The 21,910-nt window shown below is 42.7% G+C and overlaps 1 protein-coding gene and 2 long non-coding RNA genes across 10 annotated transcripts in view; 2 read left to right on the top strand and 1 right to left on the bottom strand.

Annotated features, from left to right (window-relative positions):
- LRRC8B (leucine rich repeat containing 8 VRAC subunit B) overlaps positions 1 to 21,910 on the bottom strand; it is a 96,736-nt gene that overhangs the window by 13,036 nt on the left and 61,790 nt on the right. For 3 of the 8 annotated variants that reach the window (XR_006296650.1, XR_006296651.1, XR_006296652.1), the window contains exons 5-6: positions 16,211 to 16,340; positions 2,071 to 2,163 (exon numbers count right to left, since the gene is read on the bottom strand). Coding sequence is in view for 5 of the 8 variants with exons in the window: in XM_043575524.1 (XP_043431459.1) it covers positions 16,068 to 16,340 (273 nt within the window). In the remaining 3 variants the exon portion in view is untranslated. The other 5 variants (XM_043575524.1, XM_043575525.1, XM_043575526.1 and 2 more) reach the window with 3 other exon arrangements.
- LOC122480752 lies at positions 551 to 9,849 on the top strand. The gene is made up of 3 exons (XR_006296653.1): positions 551 to 947; positions 2,136 to 2,249; positions 9,356 to 9,849. It is a non-coding gene; the product is annotated as an uncharacterized LOC122480752 (long non-coding RNA).
- Positions 10,247 to 15,557, top strand: LOC122480753. Its single transcript, XR_006296654.1, has 2 exons — positions 10,247 to 10,884; positions 15,497 to 15,557. It is a non-coding gene; the product is annotated as an uncharacterized LOC122480753 (long non-coding RNA).

Here is a 21,910-nt window from a genome sequence, read left to right as displayed (position 1 = left end):
CTCCCTCACCCCCCCCCCCACCTCCGCCAAAGATTTAAAAGACAAAAAGGAATGCCTGCATATATTGTTTAGAAAAATTTTTGATTGACAAAATAAAAAAAAATTTTTTTGATTGGCGTTGGTGGCATAAAACCAATCTTGGCTGAATATACCTAGTCACTAAGGCTATCACCAAGCAAAGTCTCTTACGTAGGAAGTTGCAGGTATTCAGGCTAAGTCTTTGGAATATTTGCACTTTGGCCCAGTTCAAAAATTCAGGGTTTTATCAGATGAAAACATGCATATGGCCCATCTCCTTAATGACCTTCTGGCTTAATTTAAAAACCCCTTGACATAACTGACCCCATTTCATTTCATCGTTCACATGATTCATGTGATCTTCTGTGAATACCCAAACTTACACACACACACACACACACACACACACGCTTTCAAATACTCAATTAGCACATATATTCAATAGGAGTATATTGTTTTAACTGAGATACTCCAAAGTCATAGCATTTATAAAGACTTGGGGCAGGAGTTCTAATTTAGAAGTTAGAAGTGTTCCCCCAGGACACTCTCTTGCAGGCTCACCATAGCTATTGACGCTATTAGCAATTGCCTTACCAAAGGTCCCAGGGAAATGTCAATTAAGGAGTGAGAAGTGGGTGAGAAGAGAGTTCAGAGAAAGGAAGGGGAAACGGATGACCTATCCGGTGTCAGATATGACTCTAAGAATTTTCAGGGTACTGTTTTATTTAATTTTCCCAACCACCTGGGGAGATGATTATTATTCTTTCCCATTTTGCAGATGAGAAAACTGAGATGTAGAAAGGTCAAGTGACTTGTCCAAAGTAAAACAGCTAGAAAGTTTTGGAGGCAAGATTTAAACTTAAGTCTGGCTGATTTCAAAGTCCCAAGCCCAATGACTTCCACCCTACTGGAAAGACAAAGGCGAGCAGGTACCCAGGAGGGTGGAGAGTGGCTGAACTGCCAGTTGTTTTAAATGCTCTAGGAAGGGGTGGGAGGTGAAATCTGAAACAAACAAACAAACAAACAAAACCCCACAAAAAATGAACAATTACAACCTCAAAACCAAACCCAATAGCAGAAACCACAGACGACAACCCTTCTCTGTCTCAGCACCTCTTCAGACATGTGGGCTCTTTACCAGGCCACATTTTAAATGTTCACAGGGGTCAGGTCTAAGACAAACACACAGAGATGGTGACATTTTGTTGGAAAAGTAGACCTTCTACTTTTATGCCTTAGTCCATCCCCAGAATCCTCACTTTTGTGGCTAAGTGGAAGTCAGTTGTAATCACTTGAGCATACAACTAAGATTTCTGTAAATCAAAATTCCTGAGAAAACAAAACAAAACAAAACAAAACTAGATATGTTCTTCGGTTCTGGTAGTGTTGTTGTCACAATCAGTTTGGGCTGCTTTAACAGAATACCATAGACTGAGTGGCTTAAACAATACACATTTCTCACAGTTCGAGAGGCTGGCAGCCCAAGATCAAGGTATCACCAATTTGGTTCTTGGTGAGGGCTCTCTTCCTGGCTTATAGACAGCCGACTTCTTGCCATCACAAGACACGCAGAGAGAGCACTCTGGACTCTTCCTCTCATTCTGTTTCAAGTTTTTATTTATTTAAGTAATCTCTACATCCAGCGTGGGACTTGAACTCACAACCCCGACATCAAGGGTCACAGACTCCTCCAACTGAGTCAGTCAGGCGCCCCTCTTCCTCTTCCTATAAGGACACTGATCCCATCATGGGGGCTCCACCCTCATGACCTCACCTAATGACTTGCAGGTCCCCACCTCCTAATAGCATCACAATGGAGGTTAGAGTTTCCACATTTGCACTGGGGGGGGGGGGGGCACAAACATTCAGTTCATAATATACCAATAACAAATAAGTCCATACACACAGAGTTCAGCAGCTGGCCAAGTACATGCACATAAATCACTTCATTTGCACCTCATGATTGTTACAGGTGAGTTACCTAGTCTCCCTGTTTTACAGATGAGGAAGCTGAGTTGAGAAAGATTCAGTGATTTCCCCAAGGTCACACACCTAGTAAGTGGCAGCAGTGGAGTGCAAATTCAGGGCTTCTCATTTCAAATCCCGTGTTCTTTCAGCTGCAGCAGGAACCAGGCCATTCCGCCTCTGGTATGAACAACAGTGGTAACAAAGCAGAAACAAGAACTGATGTTTATTTCGAGCCAGTCTCTTTGAAAACATTATCTCCTAGGGTAGGTATTATTACTTTCTCTATTTTACATCCCTGAGAAAACTTACAATTGTCAGGTTTAAGCCACTTTTCCAGATCATACAGCTACTATGTGGCAGAACAAGTATTTGAACTGGGTCTGGCTGAATCTAGAGATTATGTTCTTAAAGCTTCTGCTCTTTGAAATGCTCTCTGGAAAAACTCTTTCCCATTTTGCAGATGAGAAATGCTCTTTGGAAAATGCTCTTTGGTATGTAAGATGAAAATCTTCTGTCAGACATACTTATTGAGATCTTAGTAGAAATGGATTTCTTGCCCTTTTAGAAGCACTAGCATCCTACAATGTACTCTATTGAAAGCCCTATTTTCTAGGCACTGCAGATGGAGGACAGATGTTTCTTTATGCTCTGAAAGGTCCACTCTATGTAGCTGACCATAATGAGATTGTATCTTGTTCTGCATGTTTCCGAAAAATGGCATTGGACAGATTATTCCAAATGAAAGCCCAATCAAAGGAGTTACTGCATAGATTTGAGGAAAATAACAGGATGTTATTCAGTGCTGTGGGTGGGAACTTTTCATGTCAGAGGTCGTCCTGAACCACACACACATTTTGAGATGTGTTCTACCCTCAGATTCAGCCTGAAGTCCGAGCACTACACATATATCTGGTTGAGATTGATGTGTGTGTGTGTGGGGGGGGGGGGGAGGGTCACAGGTTTGGGGACTGCTGCTGGACTTGATTTCAGTATGATACAGAATTACAGGTAGAATGAAGTCCCTAAGGCCGTGGAGAGGGAGTGGAAACTTGGACTTAGGTATGACTATTCAGATAAAGATACTGTCAGTTACGTTGTTGTCTGGGTATATTTTAAAGGCCTATTTGGGAAGAATAGTTAGACGCCTAAGATAATATTTCACAGGCTTGTTGTATTATGGGATCATGATTGCAGCCTACAAGAAGGTTTTTAGGGCCAATACACCAATGTGCTTGCATTTTGGCCAAGCTGATTTCCAGGCGAGAAAGTCCGTTGAATTCTATGGAGAATCATAGCAGACTGAAATTGGCCTTAGGATCACCTAGCTCAATGTCTTTCATTATATTGAGGAGGAAACCAAAGTGGACCCGGAGAGGGTTAGTTACATTCTGGAGTCTAACTTAACACAGCTGAGAGAGCATTCCCCAAAGTCCTGATGGACAAAAGTTCAAGGTAGTGGTTGCAGATTTGGTTGTGTTTTTGCATAGCATCTAAGAGCACAAACTCCGTGAAGTCAGATGTGCTGAAGCTGATTCCTTTGCTTACTAGCTCTGTGTGCTTTGGTAAGACATCTAACTTCCTTGAGCCTTAGTTTTCCCATCTGTAGAATGGGCACAAGATGTTCATGCTTTAATTTCACCATACCTATTATACCTTCAGGTAATGTACCCACAGTTCTACTCCCTCCTGCTATTTCTTTGCCCTCAAGCCTTGAATGATTCCTCTTCATTTTCATGGTCTGTCCACAAAGGTTCCCCCTTGTAGTTTCTGGCACATACACTTGCTGTTAGGCATTCTGGCTGACCCAGTGGCCCCATGACATAGTCTGCCAATGTCTGGCTTTCTGCCTTTTACTCATTCTCCCTCTGCAACATGCCGGGCACTCTGCTGGTGAAAGGGCATAAAAAAATGAGCAAGATGTGGTTTTGGTCATCAGTTTAGTGAGGAGGAAATCTACAAATAAGCTTCACTACATAGTTATTAAGAATAAAAGCACCTAACTCCAACTTTGGAGAAGGAAGGTGGTCAGGAAAGGTGTTGGAGACAAAATGATACTTCATCTTCGTCTTAAAGCATGAATGGAGGTTTGACCAATACACAGATAGATGATAGGGAGAGAGATGATAGATAATATTCCATATTTCTATGGAAGGAAGGAACTTCCGACTGAAAGAACAGCATGGACAAAGACATGGAAGTTTAGAAAGGCCTGGCAAAGAGGACTGCCATGCAGTTCCATATGGTGGGCTTGCTGGAATGCATGTGGGAAGTCCAGCACTGCCCAGAGGATTTGGATGCTGGCCAAAAAGCCACAAAAAAACATTGGGGTCAGGTCACATCACTGCTTTGTTAAGTCCCAAAGGGCCCCAAAGGGCAAGAACATTAACATTTGCACTGAGTCACATGCAAATGACAGTGTTTGCTGTACTGAGGCTGGGGGCACCTTCCATGCTGCGTGAGGGTAAAAAGTCAACACGGTTACGTTTCTGTGACTGCCATTCTGGCCATGTGGCTTTGGATTTCATTTTTTCAAGATTCTTCTATTTAGTTACAAGAGATAGGCCTTTTCCTTTAAATCACACTGCCTGGCTATGGGAGGGCAGGTAAGGATGTGACTGTGGTACGAAGGAGACTGCCCTGCTCTCGGCAGCACCCTGAGTGGTGATGGGTAAGTCTTGTTACCAATGGACAACCCTGCATGCCATCCTTTGCACTGTGACTTGGCTACCTGATTGCCTCCAGGGAGATGTAGGTGCTGCCCAAGGGCCTGGCCTGTTTTTTCAGCCATCTCTTGGCTGTCCCTCCCCTTCATATGAGGCCAGAAAAAAGAGGGAGGAAATAAAGGGCCCCAGTGCTCCTGGTGGGCCTGATTCTCCTTTTTCTGGTCCAGCATACTTTTCTCATTTGGAAGAGAACATCGCCTTCACATGGCAGCCAGTTGGATGGGAAGATACTTATGGAAAATCTCAAAGCTGGGAGCTGAGACTTCCAGTGGATATGGATGCTGTCCACACCAGTTTTACAACCTAGTCAGGCACACGGACATGAAACAAATAGTAGTTACCAAAGTGACGGATACTTCAAAGCAGAGTGCCAGTTGCCATGAGAACGAACGACAGGGGAACCTGAACAGGGACCTGGTCAGGGAGGTACTACACTGAGGAAGTGACCGTTTACCCCAAGAACTGGATGAACAGGAGTTAACTAGGCAAAGGGAGAAAGGAACAAACTCCTAGGCAAAGAGAAATACATATGCGAGACTGAGGTGGGAAAGGGCAAGTTTTAAAAGATTTTCTACCACATTTGGAGGAAAAGTCATTAGAGCTAACCAGTAGTGAGCACCACCAGGGTCAGACAAGATGCTAAGCATTTTATACAACCTCATGGAATCCTCCTAAAACCGTATTGCCACGAGGGTGGGGCCCGGTTTGTCTCATCCCCGTCATCTCACTGTATCCTCAATACCTAAGGCAGCGGCTGGTTAGAAGCAAACACTTAATATCTGTAGGATAGAGTAAATTTTATAGAAGAGGACACTGAGGCTCAGAGAGATAAGGCTATTCAAGTGTTACTGGTAGAGATGAGACTCCAATCCCACCTGAAGCGTGGAGCTGAGTGCCTTCCCAGCGGCTGGCACACAGTCTGGCTCTGTGTAGGGCAAAGATCTTGCTTTCTCTTCTTCTAGACACAAGAGAGCCCGAGTGTAGGGCTGGGCACCAGGACACAGAGGAGGTGCACAGCACACAGCTCCAGGGCAGCTTATCATGTGTCAGGTGAGCCTGAAGGACACACAGTCTGCCATGGCAGCTGGCACCCAGTTGGATTTGTACCCAAAGTGCAGGGAGAAGCGGACATGTCTCAGTCCACCTAAGACTGGGGTGTGTGTGTCTCTCCCACTGGAAGCCTGTTTGCCGCTCAGACACTTAGACCCAGAGCCCCAGGCAACAGAAACCTGAGAACTGAAAACTTGCAGGCATCCATCAGTCCCAAGTCAAACTCTGGGCTCAATGTCAGCGGTGATGGATCAGCTTCAGATTGCAAGCTTTGGTGTTAAAGCCCAAGAGGGTCAAGAACCTCACGGGTCACCTTTTTACCTGCACAGGCTCAGGACATTTCTCATTATTGGGATCTGTAACCTGAGCACGATGAAGGCCCTCATGGGAATGTCCCATCTGCCCTGACCTAGATAGTTCCTCTTCTTCATACACCCAGCTCTCCTGATGTGGAGGCATGGCAGAACAGCCCTGGAAAATAATCCCATCCTCCTCCACTTGCTATATTATGCTTTAGGTTCTTTGGTGAGAAAAAGTCATAAAACTGAGTCGTTTCAAAAGCTCAAAAATAAATGTATGATGTGCTCGAACTCTTAAGAAAATGACTTAACATCAGCCCACTCACTGAGCATTTTATGTAGATGAGAATATTAGAATTGCAGGCGCCCTAGAGAACACCTCAGTTCACCCTCCCATTAGGCTCAGTTAGGCCAGGCCCTTGAGCATGCTGACATATGCAGATCATGCTGGAAGTGACATGGCAAGGGTAGATGCTGAATTCCAGAAGTCACAAGGACCCCATACTCTCTCCCCTGATGAGCTGGCCTCTAGCATCCTGAGCACCACTAAATTCCCTGAGTCACGGCTCCCCCTGCAAGAGATGCATGTTAATTTCCTGCAGGCCTTCTAGTCACGGGCTTAGCCAGGGCCTTTGCTGCTTATCCAAGGCAGCACCCAAGCCATCTGGCTCATTTCCAGCCTTGCAAAAAAATTCTCTATGGGCACTCTTTTCTAAGCTGGAGGAATTAGACTCACCACCAGAAGAAAAAGGGAAGAGGGCCAATTTCTTTCATCTTCTAGAAGAATAGAAAAACAACGAATGCGATTGCACAAAGTTATTTGGTAAGTCATGTTCCCTTCCTCAGCAGAGCTCCGTGGTGGGTGGGGCACAGGCAGCATCCAAGAGCTGCAGTCCCACTGTGTGTATGGAGACAGCTGATCCGGGTGACTCACAGTGGGCCTGACGTGCCACTTGCCTTAAAAGGCAGGCATTTTGAAGAAGCAAATGCCAAGGAAATCTGTGCTTCAAGGAGTGGGTTCTTCGCTTGGGTTCAGGCTTTTTCCATGCTCAGCAGCGCATTCAGCCAAAAGGCAAAGCCGGGGAGGGACACACCATCAGCTTGGGGTGAGGAACACAGCTTTTTATCTGGATCATGGCACGAATTCAGTAAGGGCAGCAGAACCCGCTCCTCCAAATGTCTAAATCAGCAGAATGAATTTAGAACGAATTTAGCCTGAACTGTGATTTGTAGTCTTTTTGCAAGTCTAAAATGCCTGCCAGCATTTCCCTATCATAAATCAGGACTCTCAGGGAGCTCAACTGCAGTTCTGTAGTAAAACCCAAACTCGCTTCGAGCCTCATCTGTACCTCGAAACGAAAACCAAAATGTTAACAACTCTTTTCTTTTTTTTAACAAGATGAGGGTCTTTATCCAACATCTCCCACAGGATTCAAAATTCAGAATGGTACCATAGTTTAGGTTAGGACATTTAAATAAAAACTGCATTTTCAAAAAAACCCATCAAGTTTAAAAATACATTAGCCCTTTGGATGAAATTTTGTATTTACACCAAAGGGTGTTTAAAACTGTGTTTGTGCATATATGTGTGTCTGTGTGCAGATTATCTTTTTCCCAGAATATTCAGAGTCTGCACATCATAAAGGGCAGAAAACCGTATGAGATGCCGAACTCCTCAGCTGTCCTCGCAACCCCATCACTTACTTGCCATAGGACCTTCACAGTGTGCACGATACAAGAAGTGGAGATTTAGTGCCACAGAGTCCCCAGTTCAAAACCTGGCTCTGCCACCAACCATACAGCCTCATATATGACATAATAAGTTGTTTGACTTGCCTGGACCGATTTCTTTTTCTATAAATGGAGATAATGCCTGCCTTAATATGTTTTAAGCCTTAAAGTTGACGAAGTCTCTGGCAGATGCTCAATAATGGTAACACTTGAGGATGTCTCTTTCAGAGCCTCGTTTTCTTATAAGTGAAATGGGGACAGGAGCCTAAAGTGCTTTGCGTCCAGTAATGCACTGTGCACAGGAGGGATTGTTCTTGAGACGTAAGATGCAGCTGAAATGAATGCGGCTCGTTAGGGAATGCACAGGACTGGGGTTAGGGAGGAGGCCTGCATGCTAATCTTGGCACTTCCACTCTTGGGTTATAGATTAGCTGTGCTTCTGAGAGCCAGCCAGCGCGAGTGCAGAAAGTATTCAACAGGGGGACATGCAGATAGGTGCCAGCTCCCTCTGACGGTGGGTCTGTGATCTTAAAAAAGCCAGTTAGGCTTTCCTCTACAGAAAAGTCTACATGGTTCCTTCTGATTGGAAAGTTCTAAAATTCTAGGATTGCATTCGGGAATGAGGGAGCAAATAAAATGGACAGGAAGTGACTCACTGGCTCAGGAGAGGACAAACTAGGACAGATATCGAGCAGGAGGAGGCACTGGGCTAAAAGCAATGGGAAGAGACCAGTGAGCTCTGAAAACCGGAGTCCTCTGTGAGTCTTCAAACTCCAAGGTGGGGAGAGAGGAGGTGGGGCTGAGGTTAAGTGTTCTTTACCTCCACCTCTGTAGAAATAGGCTTTGCAGACCTGTGAGTTGAATAGGATTCCTCTTCTGAAACAGTCATGAGACCTTGGCAAATGTTACACTTTTCAAGTTGGTTTTCTCATCTGTAAAATAGGAATAGTACACCAAAAGGTTGTTGGCTGGATTGAGCCGGTGCACATGAACAAGCTCGTAGAGCACCTGGCGTGTGGCAGGTGTTCAGTAACATTACTGTTGTATTCCATTATGCTATTCCCCCTTCAGTGATGGGCACCAAGCTGAAGGATCTGGGACAAATGATTAGATTTTTATCTTTTCTCAATTTGAAATCATGAATGAGGCTCCTGATGGATCATTCTGCCCAGGTATCACAAGCCCGGTAAATTTTCCTCAAGCCTCTTCAAGCAGACTGAATCAATTCTCCCTTTACTTGGCTACTTCTTCAGCCTTTCCCTTTTCACAGATCAATTGCCGGATACTGGCTCTATTATGACGAGGGTTACAGAACTGTTCTCTTCCCTCCATAATGATCTAAGTAGTTTCTCTGGGAAGCGCTACTGAGACACTAAGACAAGGATGGGAATCCCAGTCCAGTTCAGGCAAAGACTAGAAGGAGGCTCCCCTCACAGGGGTGGCATTCGGTCTTCCAGGGGTTTAAATACTTGCCTGGGGCACTAATTTACATGGACCGCCAAATGTCATTGAAATAATTAGAATTAGGGGACCAGTCAACTCAGGTTTCCATTTGTAATTCTTTAGGTTCACCAGCCTAAGGGACGCAAATTGGTCCTACTGCCATTCAGTATATTGAAGAAGTCTCTTATTTGGAATTTGAAATTGTGACAAGAAACCCCATTCTAGGAAGGAAGCATCTTGATAAGTGAAAGGGATTTATTTTGGTGAGTACAAGCTAAAACGTCATCCTTAGTATGACTTAATATTCTCAAAGATGGGATTTAGTAACGGGTGAGGATATGGAACTTGGGAGGACGTAATTAGGAAAATGCTAAATAGCACAAGCAGAGAGGGGTGGGGAGGGAGAGGACGGGGGCCAGGAGAGGGGATATTTCTGTACTTCCAGGGAACAAAGAGGTGAGCCCCAGTGGCTGGCTGGTCTGCTCCTGAGTCCCAGGAGAAGAGACTCAGAGCAGCAATGCTATGAGCAGAGAGCTCTCATTTGCCCCATAGCTCCTGCCCCCAGCTGTCTCTAGCTCATTCTTGGGAGTTTTGTTTTGGGAGAAAGGAATAGACAGTTGAACCAAAAGTTCATGATTTTTACTAATAGGAGACCAAGTCCCCTATCTCTACCAAATGCATATTATATAAATACTCAAAGCATATTTTTAAAGGGGGTGCCAAATTCTTACCTGCCCAGGGCACCCACATGTCTGGTCCTGGTGCCGGGTGCTACATGAGGCTTTCTGAGCACATCTCATTTGAAATGGAGTCACTGAGCTTCAGTGGGGGGCCATGGAATTCTCAAGATCTTGGGGGCTGCATTTGATCAAGGCAAGGCAAGGAGAAATGGAGTAACAGGGGAGGAAGTAGATGCTGGTCAACTTCTATTTGAAGTTATTTGATTTATTCTCATCTCAGCGGCAGAGGGAGGCAGAGAGTAAAAAATGGTGTGGGTCAAGCCCTACACAAACAATAGGCATGTGTAAAAAGGCATACAAAATTTAAGGTATTTATTATGAGAACGAATTTGAAAAGCTTCTGAGTAGCACACAAGCAGTTCTCTAGAATCATTGGTATTTAGGAGGGAAGACTCATAATTCTAGTCTAGAGGATGATGAGACCACACAGGATGAAAAGAGGTTTGTTATTTAAAAAAGACTACGTATTTTTAAAAAATGACTTTTTTTTCTGATCCTCGTTTGGCTTACAGATCTGTTTTCTTCTGTAAACATGGGGCTTGAATTCAAGGTGCGACGCTGTGCCTTTGGAGAAACCGCTTTTCCCTAGACCTCAGAGAGGAGAGGGACTGAGCCTGCAGCTCTCAGGAGAAGGGGAGAGAGCCCACAAAGGCATGGGTGGGCGCAGCCTCTCCCGTGCCATCAGGCCTTCACTGCATTCTGGAAAAACCACTCTGTAGTGTGGAAGGGAATGCCGGAGAATGTGAAGCTACACTTAAGCATGCTTGGGGGCCTGGTCAGTGCCCAGTAGGCTGTCAGCACAGGACCCCAGGGTCCCAAGGCTCCTAGCAGTCCCTGAATGCCTGCTGACGCCTTACATCACACACTGGCTTCCTCTCCTCCGTGTCTCTCCCATTCCTCAAGCGCTTCCAGGTGGGTGAATGCCTCCCTTGAAGTACTTCGTTTCCAGGGAAAAATGTGGCCATCTGGTTTCAGCAGTCATTTTCCTTCATAATCTGGTTCAGTATATGTCGAGTTCTGTCTTCCCGCAGAGGAAAGGCTTTTATCAGGCATCTAATGTGTTCCTGAAAGTGTGTGCGTAGGGTGGGTGGGCTGGGGGCGGCAGGTAGGAGTTTGAGAGAAAGAGAGACAGAAAGTCTTGTATCCAAAAGGTCAAACTATCATGTGCTTATTCTACCCAAGAATTCCATTTTTCCTCTTTTACTAAACCTCAAAATTTCACCTCGCAGTTCTCTACTTTTTATTTTTCTGGTCCACTGTTCAGCGTTAGTGCTAAACTAACAGTAAATGGAGAAATGAGAGCTGAGAGGGGGAAACCTGGATTGCTTTGTGGGCATGGGTCCCCAAGGATGAGCACCATTGGAGAGAGGGAACTATTTAGGATTGTGACAGATTTCACCCCTCCCTGCCTCCTGCTCCAACATATTATATTCTAGAATCAATCCGGCTCTTTCCAGGGGCTTGTTATTTTGTGAGCGTTGTAGCATATTTTGAAAACTCCTACTCTTGTTAGGAGATTCACACGTAAATCTAAAATCCATCATCTGGTGAACAACATAACAGTACAGCTGCACAGGGACAAATTAGTACAGTGAACTTCGTCCAACATTTAATCTCTTTTTATTTGCCATTTGTTATAAAAACGGAATCTTTACTTTACACAAAAGCTACTTTAAAACAGGAAAGTTTACCAAAAACCACTGAATCTCAGGCAAAGGGATTCACCACCAAAATGCAGATTTACTACATGGTAAACCTGAGGGCCAAAAACATTCAACTCACAACATGATCTTATATTTTCTAATAATTCATTACCAGAAGCAAAACCCGAGCACGTACGTGTTTGAGAAAATACGTGACAAAGATGAAATAATAAATGCTAGCTTTCACCGTGAAGCTAACCTAAGCAAATGTTTCCACCCGAGATTGGCCCGTTATTTCACTCAGAGTGAAACATTTGAAGAGCTTTAAAAATATTTCAAACATAAATATTTAGGCTTATACACAACACATATGCACAAACATATCCATTCTAATTCTATGCCCCTTTGTATTTTTTTAAATTGCACCATCTCTGTTAGAGATAATATATAACATGCAGGAGACACTCATAATTGTTTTTCTCAGCAGTGGGGTATTCTACAAGTCAAATGCAAAGCTGAAATATGAATGAAGGTCAACTGGAAGCCATCTCAACTCAGTACGTTAACTCATATACTCTGCGTTAATGCTTTAGTGTTGATGAAATTGTTCATATATATATATATATATATATATACATATATATATATATACATATATATAAAGTTGAAGAGAATGTAGTCCATTACCAAAGGTACTGAGGAGATAGTTCCCAGTGGATGTAGAAGTGATGGATCAGGAACAAGAGGAAACCAATTAAATAGGACCGCAGGTTTTCACTGCTTTCACATTCGACTGAACGTAAGATATAATTATATCCAGGGCATTTCCAACAGTCATTAGTTTATCCCATTTCATGTATATAATGTCTTCATAATTCAAGTGAGGATACAAAATAGCTCCTCCCCCTCCCACCGGCCTTCCTCTTGTTTCCAGAAAGAAATAAACACAGATTTTGATGCAATATACAGTTCTGGGAAACCAAGTGGACTTACAGTTATATTCTCATGCTTTTGGTAGGCATGAGAGATCATTGATTGAATCAGCTCTAAATACTGCAGGGATGGGTAAAGTGGGGCTTCTATATTAGGCATCATTATAGGCCTTGGCTTCCCCCCAAATAAATACACGCTCAAGTACGACTCCAAGTTCTCTAGCACAAATATATTCTGTTATGTACAAGTGCTGACCAAATTTAAGGAGATGAGTGAGTGGAGAAGGACAACAACATACCTATGCAGTTAGGACAATACGAAGAGAAAATGTAAAGATGGAAGGAGGGTTTTATTGGAAATACAAGGAAATAAAGCTATAAATCCACAGAATAACTGTTTGATTATTTTAATGGTTTCTGAACCCGTCAGTATGCAATATTTTAAACATACAAAATTTACATCATGAAACACATGAAGAACAGAAACAAATATTGTCACTCTCAAACAATAAAATTATGCAGATAACTCACTGCAGCTTACCATAGCACAGTGGTAAGCTTACCACACAAACTGGAGCTATGCCACAGTGCTGAGAGCCTACGGATCTCTACTTACCCTGTTTAACACAAACATTTGTTAAGGGACAGTGAAATATGGTGACATCCCAGGAGAAAAATTAAGACTGAGGATGAAGAATGAAAACACACATCTATGTGCCACACAGACATATCTTTATGTAGGTTAGGGAAAGAACACTATACCTCACCAGGAGTGCTCAAAACTGCTCTGGTGTGTGTGTCCCTATGTGTGCACAAGCTTAGCTATGTGCGTCTGGGTAGGTCTGTAAATAAAACGAACCTATGCCATTGCTAGCATAAGCCATCAACTTTGTTCTGAATAACATCCACATTGACTTTTTGGAACATGCACTGTGCATTCTTGGAAGTCAAATGCCAACTAAAGTCTCATGATGGGACAAACTGCATTTTCCTCATTGAAAAGCCTCTGAAATGAATTTGAACACTTGCAAAATAAACACCTGTTCCAAGAGTGCAGTAAAGGTGACATCAAACACCACGTCCTCATGTGTCAAGTGGTGGCCTCACAGTTCATTCCATCAGTGCTGTGTGAATTGAAAAGCTACCTCAACACTGGTATGTAGGATTAAACAGAAATCTAAAAACCATGGCATCAAACAACAAAGCGTGCACCAGTAACTGTACCCCAGTGTTTGGAAAGCAGCTTACAATATTTATCATTCACCCTGATAGTAATGTGCTTCCAGAAATTGAAAGAAGCGATGAGGAAGATTTAGTCAATGACTTTTGCAGGAGAAGTTATATGTAGTTTGTGAGAATGATAGCCAATCTGAAATTTGCTTCGAAAACTCTTCTTTATGGAGGAGGGTGGGATTTTTCATATTATGGCTAATTATATGGCCAAAACCATTTAGATACCTCTTTGTGTATCATATTCACAGCCAAAACTTAAGATAAATCCTAGCCAACTTTGGAATTAGTACGCCTGACAATTTTAGTGTGAAACATTAAAATGGCCATTAACTTACGTTAAAAAAAAGAAAACAAAAAACCCTAGATACAGTCAGAATCTGTTTTCTAAAGTCCTAGATGAAAGAAAGTTTCGTCAGTTAGGCCTGGGTCCCTGAGAACTTGAATGTTCTGACTAAAGGCAAGTTTTGGTAGGAATTAACATTTTTACACTGCTCTGTCTCGTTCAGAATAAAAATAACCTTTTAGGCAGCTTCTGGCGTTAATAGATTTATATAATATTATTCAAATTACATTTGATGCAGACAATTCTTTTTTCTGAGCTGCAGTTCAGGGGTATGTGGCGGGTGAGGGGGGCTGCAGATTTTGCTACAATTTCAAGACTCATCTTCATCTTCCTGGAACAGGCAAAGCAAGACACAACATACCATACATCACAGTTCTATGTTTACAGTACTCTTTATCCATAGTGTTTTCCAGTTTTGTCTGGGTGCAGTTAGTAGGTTACTTCATCATTAACACCCCAAATGAGACAGGCATCATCATGCCTAGACCCGCTGGAGAAAAACACAGTAAAACTGTACATTTTCCCAAAAATGAGTCACTTGATTTTATTCATTTTACAATATGCATGATAATAAAAGGCTAAACACAAAGCTCTTTATAAAAAAAAGAGCAAAATGTATTCCAGGAAAGTCAGACAAAGGCATGAGATGAATTTCAGTTAAATGGATCTACTTCTTTGTGAGCTCTGAGAGTTCTTAAATACTGAATAGAGGCCGAGTGTTTTACATTATAATCATATCTAGAGATCATGCAGCTGGAGAAGAAAAGTATTTTGCTTTAAGTCTTAATTTCTCCAAGTGTTTTGAAGTCAGTTTTAAGGAGTCAAATCTGTACCTCTCCCCTCCATCACAGTTTTTGAAGTAATTAAGAATTGTACCCGTACAATAGCACAGCAACTAGGGAAGAGAGAGGTAGATGATGTGGCCATCCTCTTATAAGGAAACCCCCTAAATATTTTAGGGCATGAAACACAAGGCTTTTGTTATCCAAAAGTAATGAGTTGCAGAGTACAAAAACATTCTGGAGCAGAATGCACACAAGTAGGAGACGCGTAAGTAGCCCAAACCAAGCACATTAATAGTAAATTCTTAAAGAAATGCATGTGTTCTCTGTACCTTACAAAAATTATTCTCACAGATTTTGAATCCAAGATTATACAATAGAAAATATTTATATGCTTTACATTTAATATAAAAATTATTAGCAAATAAAAAAGGCTTTGATGATACACAAGAAGAGATTTTAGAGAATACATGAATTTTTAGGAGACCCTGAGGAGGACATGCCCTAAGCACCCTGTCCTTTTCTATGCAAGGGCCAAAGGCAAGCACTTTCTCAGGGTTCACCACAGTTTTGTTTTGTTTTATTTTTTAGGGCTCACCGTTGTTGAGAGAAAACAAGATGGAGTAAGACTCGAGCAAGCTGGGACAGGAAGTAAAAATCAAGCCAAGAAGGAATTCTGCCAAGCACAATGCACACCCTGCCTAAAAATATTTAAGAATAAATCATAGAGTGTGGAGTGTACACCAAGGACATTTATATTGATGAATTTATGGGCAAGGTGATAAATACCAAAACAGGAAGTCAGTTAAAACAAGTGTGCAAATAAGTAAGTAGCGGGGAATTGGGGAGGGAGATGAAAGAATGCCTAAGCTTCAAGGTAAAAACTGCAAGGGAGAGACTCAGGAATTTCATGTCCCCCATGCCACCCTCCAAGTGTACTTCTCACATCTTAATAAGTTAAAAGTCAATGATTCACAAAACTTTTAGTTCAGTGTTAACACTTTTTACCTGTTTAATGTAGGGCTAGACACTGAGTTGCCTTAAAGACATCTGGTTATAGTTAGTCATAATTATTACCCATTTTTCATCGTTATAACTTAGGAAATTTTAGCTCTCGTTTAAAGCCCTGGGGCAAACATTTAAAAGGTATTTCCCCTTTCGGTCAACATTTATCTAAGCACGTCTGCAAGCGTTCTGTTACAGGGAGAGGAAGAGTGTTGAGCAAATTCTCCTCGACAATCAGACAGCTCCGTTTTAGGGACTGACACCCTTCTAGTTCAGGAGGGAGTGTTTCCAGGTAATTACCAATGAGCTCCAGATGAGTAAGGTTCGACAGCTCACCCACGTGAGGGGACAAACTCATCAGGCTATTTTTCCCCAAAAGTAAACACTGCAGCTTTTTGCACTGAAACAGCCCATCTGGTAGCATCTCAATCTGGAAAGGGAAAAAAAGAAGCCAGTGAAACTGGTTTTCCATGGCCTATGATAACGCATTTATTTATTTATACCCCTACCTTTCCCCAAAAACACTTCTAGACATTTACAGGGATACACAGAACAATGACGATACATTCGAAGTAGATGGAAAAGATAAAGGAAAAGTAAGAACATCCTGACATGAAGTCAGCACTGAGACCTACCGTGAACTTCCAAACCCTTGCTGTACATATGGGTGGGCAAAAGACTTGATTCTAAGCATTCTAACAAGCAGTCTCAAATAAAATCTAATTAGTCACATACTCATTGTCCCTAAGGAAAAAAAAAAACCAACAACAGTATTTCAGGAAAATCGTAATTATTCTTGAGGCGGAGTTACTGTGTAATGTAATGAGCAACATCCTCAAAAACATCGTGAGTACAGACACAAGGCTCTTTCTCAGGGTTTCAGACTACACACTGAAAACTTTATTCTGTTAAAAGAAAAAAGTCAACAGAAACAGAAACAGGAAGATATGATCATATATCATTTCATGCACATTTCTTTCCCCTCTGTATACACACTCGTGAATATTTACCCTTCTTCCTGCTCTCTGGCAGTTTCAATTAAATCATGCAACACAAAGAAGTAATTTAAAATATGATAAACAGCCTGAAATTAGGTCAACTCCTACAGATGCTCAAAGGAGCTGCCCCCCCTCGTGGTGGGTAGGTTGCACGTGAATTTCTAAGGGAGCCCCATTGCATACACGAAAGATAGTTTATCGGACAAGACATCCAGAGAAGAGCTGAGAGTAAGCATTCTCAATTCTTGGCATGCTACAGAGATGTGAGTTTGCACCAGGCAGCGCTGGACAGCACACGCTGCAATCTACAATACTCCACATATTTATGTACCTGTGGATGGGGCATCTTTTCAACTATGAAGTAATGCAGGCTCCTTGGATCAGGAAGTGGCTTTGTTAGACAAGGGATGAAAGGGGCACTCGGGGCTCAGTCTGCTCCTGTGTTGGGCTAACATAGCCCCACCGAGCCAGCCCTCTGCTGGAATTTCCAGGACCATCCAAAACTATCTCCTTAGAAGGATAAATACTCTCTACACAAACTAAAAAATGGTCAAACTGCATTCAAACCTGCTCATTATATTGGAAATTACCCTCTCTTCCATTCCCCACACATACACTCAATGCTGGATATCCTAGAAAACAGATCGAATGATCACCATTGCTAAGAATGGCATTCAATATAACTCATCATTGTATGTCAAAATACTAGGTATAAGCAAAGGAAAGATATCTTCCCTCCTATTTCACTCTCCTTTCAAGAATGCAGATGTAAACCCCCACATCCGTGGATTTCAATGTAGACATGTAGCAGAGGGATAAGTGACAGGGGAAATGTAGCCCCTTTCTAATGCAACCTCTTCTGGTCATATACCTGCAGCTCAGAAGTAGGGTCAGCGATGGATAAGTAGAGGAAACAATCTGTCCTCTGCAATGTGCTCAGAGTTGAGAGTGTCCATTGGTGTCTAAACAATGACTTAGGCAAACCAGTTGAATAGAGGGTAGGCTTGGCTCATTTGTATTCAGTAAATGCATGCAGAGATCCTCCTTTTGTGCCAGGCTCCCAGTTAGGTCTTGGGGTTAAAGTGCTGAGAAGACAGATGAGTCTTTAAGGACCTTGGTCTAATGCAGGGTTTTTCAACCTGCAACGTTGACAATTTGGGTGGGATAATTCCTTTTGTGGGGGGTGCCCTGTGTATTATACACTGTTTAGCAGCATCCCGGGCCTCTGCCTACTAGATGCCAGGACTATCCCCCTCCTCGGCCATGATAATAAAAAATGTCTTCAGACAAAAGTCTCTTGTAGGGCAAAGTGCCCCCATTTGAGTAGCACTGGACTAATAAGTAGGAAATACTAGACAATTTTGTGAATAATTAGTCTCGGCTGGGAAGGAGTGTCCTGCTCAGGGCTGTATCAGGGACTCCCCCATCTCCCTTCTTCAGTCAGCTTCCAGATCCCCAGCAAGTACCTTGTTTTGTTGGATTCCTTTCCACTGAATAAATACCCTGAAGCCATTGCCATCACTGTCCTGCCTGGCTATCAGCACACTACCATGTTCTCACCAAATCTTCTTTCAAATTTCTGAATTTGTGGGGCACCTGGGTGGCTCGGTTAAGCATCGGACTCTCGAGACTGGCTCAGGTCATGATCTTGCTGTCACGATCTCACAGTTGTGAGATCGAGCCTTGCGGCTGGCTCTGGGTTGAGCATGGAGCCTGCTTGGGATTTACTCTCTGTCCCTCCCCTGCTCACCCTCTCTCTCAAAAGAAACACACATTCAAATCTCTAAATTTGTCATTTTTAGTGACTTCTCAGCCCTCAAAGACCAGAGGAGGATTTCACAATGTGATGGGAGTGAGCTACTGGGCCGGGCCCTCATCAGAGGCCCCTCAGCTGTGCTGCTGTCATGAAAGTGAGTCAAGAGCTGTGGTTAGTGGTGCTGCTTCCTGAGTGCCAAGTGTCCACCTCAGGGACTTTCTCTCAGCGTCAGCGTCCAACTGAGGCACAAGACCCTTATTCACCTGCCTGACTTGAATTATGTTAAAGGAGGCTGGGGAGCTGTGTTAGAGACTCAAGACTTTCTTTCAATTAAGCAATTTTATACTGAAAAAAAAATCTACTTACAAACCTTTAAAAACAGTTTGCCCTGAAACTTACAAAAACACCAAAAATATTTTTCCTGGGCCAATTCATTTTATAAAAAATGTTAGATAGCCTTTCTTTATACTGAATTCATGTAACATGCTCTTTGCTAGACAATATACACAAGCCAAAAATGAAAAAATTACCCTAATGGACTACTGATTTCTTTTATAAGATCATAAGAAATGTTTTCAGGGTATCAGGGAGATGATAAACTTCATAAACAGAATGTTTTTATAGACCTATAATACACACACACACACACAGCTATGAAATCAACTGAAAAAAAGACAGAAGTGAATAGCTACATCCTAGAATTCTCCAGCAACAAAGTATCTTTAACAAAATGTAGTGGAGCCCCCAGAACATCCAGGGAAGGAAGGTCCTCCTCCTGTGTCTATTGTGGACACAGACAGTGAGTACTCCCCTGTTTCCAGAGGCTGAGACCTTATTTCAGAATCCATCTCAATGTCAGATTCCCCCCTCCCCCCGTTTTTTTTCCCTGGCCATTGACACATCATCTCAGAACATGCTAACCAAATCCATAAAATCCAATTGTTTCAGGAAACAGAAATGAAATATTTCCATTTCTAAGGAGTGATGTCAAAAACGAGTACTACCGCATAAACGATTTTCTGAAGGAATTTCTACTGCCAGCCAGAAGTCTTTGCACTAAGAAAAGACATGCATTAAATTCACAAATGTCGAAATTGGAAGACCTGGGTGCAAATTGGAGTGGTTTCTAAGATTTGAGCGAAACTATGAAGTCCTCCTTTTCCTTGCTTCTCCATCACCTTCGGTACCATCATAATGCAATCACACTTTGGCATTGGATTAGAGGTAGACGCTGCCTCCCCTTCTCCCATCCCCCGTGCCCACACAGCACTGCTTCCCACGTAACAGCATTTGGTCTGACGCACCTGTGATGTGCCAGAGCGGGCGCTGGAACACCTGCCTTCCACCCTAGGTCCATCACTAGGAGCTTCAGACTTCAGGAACATCATCCTGAGCGTCAGTTTCAGTTTCGGTAAGTGAGGGTAATAACTAGAGCAGAGGTTGGAAAAGTTTCTCTCTACATGAGCAGGCCAGTAAATATTTTAGGCTTTGTGTTAAAAGGCAAAACTGAAAATATTATGTAGATACTTTTACAACAAGACAGAAAAAATTTCATACATTTTTCAGTGATTAAATTCAAAATATAATAACTGAGTATAAATTTTTTGTTGTATAGGCCCCTGAATGAGAAAAATGGAATTTATTCATATGGACAAATTATATGAGATTTGAATTTCATATAATTTTCATGTGAGACAAAATATTATTTAAAAAAAAATTCCCCCAACCATTCAAAAATTTTAAAAACCATACGTAGGTCAAGGCTATATAAAAATTCAAAAAGCAGGGGTGCGTGGGTGGCACAGCTGGTTAAGCGTCCGACTCTTTTGTTTTTTAATGTTTATTTTTGAAGGAGAGAGAGACAGAGCATGAGTGGGGGAGGGGCAGAGAGGGAGGGAGACACAGAATCCAAAACAGGGGCCCCAGGCTCTGAGCTGTCAGCACAGAGACCAAAACGGGCCTCAAACCCACAAACCATGAGATCATGACCTGAGCCAAAGTCAGCGGCTTAACCGACTGAGCCACCCAGGCACCCTGTGTCTAACTCTTGATCTTGGCTCAGGTCATGATCTCACAGTCTGTGAGTTTGAGCCCTGTGTCTGCCTCTGCGTTGACAGTGTGGAGCCTGCTAAGGATTCTGTCTCTTCTTCTCTCTGCCTCTCCCCCTACTTGTGCTCTCTTTCTCTCTCAAAATAAATAGATAAACTTAAAAAAAAATTAAAAAGCATTCTTAGCTCAAGCGGTGGGTGGGTTTTGGTCCCAGGCTGTAATTTGCCGACTCGCTGGCCCATGGTGTTCCTCTAAGATATAAATCTTCATTTCTTGTGTTTAATTTATATTCCTACTTCTAAATCATAACTGATTAAGTCTTTTCATGGGGTTTTATTTCTTGATTGTACTCTCCCAACCCTTCTAAATACTGCAATCAGAGCCTCTTTTGAAGGAACCAGTTCAAGTCTGACCCCAGCTACTATCCAATGAACTCAAACTTGAACTTGACTCGCAAAGTTAAAAGCATTCTCCATTCTGACGCACCTTCTAAATGCTCTCATCTCTTATTGCATCTGAGCCTGCCTGTTGTAATCTTCTGCACATGACCTCTGTCCTTTTACATTTCCCCAACCCCCCATCCTCAGGAACACTCCTCTCAAGAGTTACTGTAAAAAAGAACATCTTGGGGCGCCTGGCTGATTCAGTCAGTAGAGCATGCACTCTTGATCTTGGGGTTGAAGTTTGAGCCCTACACTGGGCGTAGAGATTACTTCAAAATAAAATCTTGGGATGCCTGAGTGTCTCAGATGGTTAAGTATCTGACTCCTGATTTTGGCTCAGGTCATGATCTCATGGTTCACAGGTTTGAGCTGCACATTAGGCTGTGCCCTGGCTGGGTGGAGCCTACTTTGGATTCCTCTCTCTCTCTCTCTCTCTCTCTCTCTCTCTCTCTCTGCCTCTCCCCTGCTTGTGCTCCCTCCTTCTCTCTCAAAAGAAATAAATTAAAAAATAAAAAAAAAACTAAAATATTTAAGAGTATCTTGCTCAAATACGTTTGGTAAACGTTGCATGTCATGTCTCTCTTAGAGAAGCACAATGCATATTCAAATTCTAAAGGCTCTGAGGAATCCTGCAGCAAAAAATATGACAAAAAGAAGTGTTTAGTGTTCTGTGTGGTAACACTGATTACTACCTTGTGGAAGAAACTCTAGAGTGCCCTCTCTGGGAATGTCTGTCATTTGGGGGATGCCCAGT

The sequence above is a fragment of the Prionailurus bengalensis genome, chromosome C1 (genome assembly GCF_016509475.1).
Source record: "Prionailurus bengalensis isolate Pbe53 chromosome C1, Fcat_Pben_1.1_paternal_pri, whole genome shotgun sequence".
In the NCBI taxonomy this organism is placed as follows: domain Eukaryota; kingdom Metazoa; phylum Chordata; class Mammalia; order Carnivora; family Felidae; genus Prionailurus; species Prionailurus bengalensis.
The sequence above is the reverse complement of the archived record's forward strand: the minus strand, read 5'-3'. Positions and strand labels throughout refer to the sequence as shown.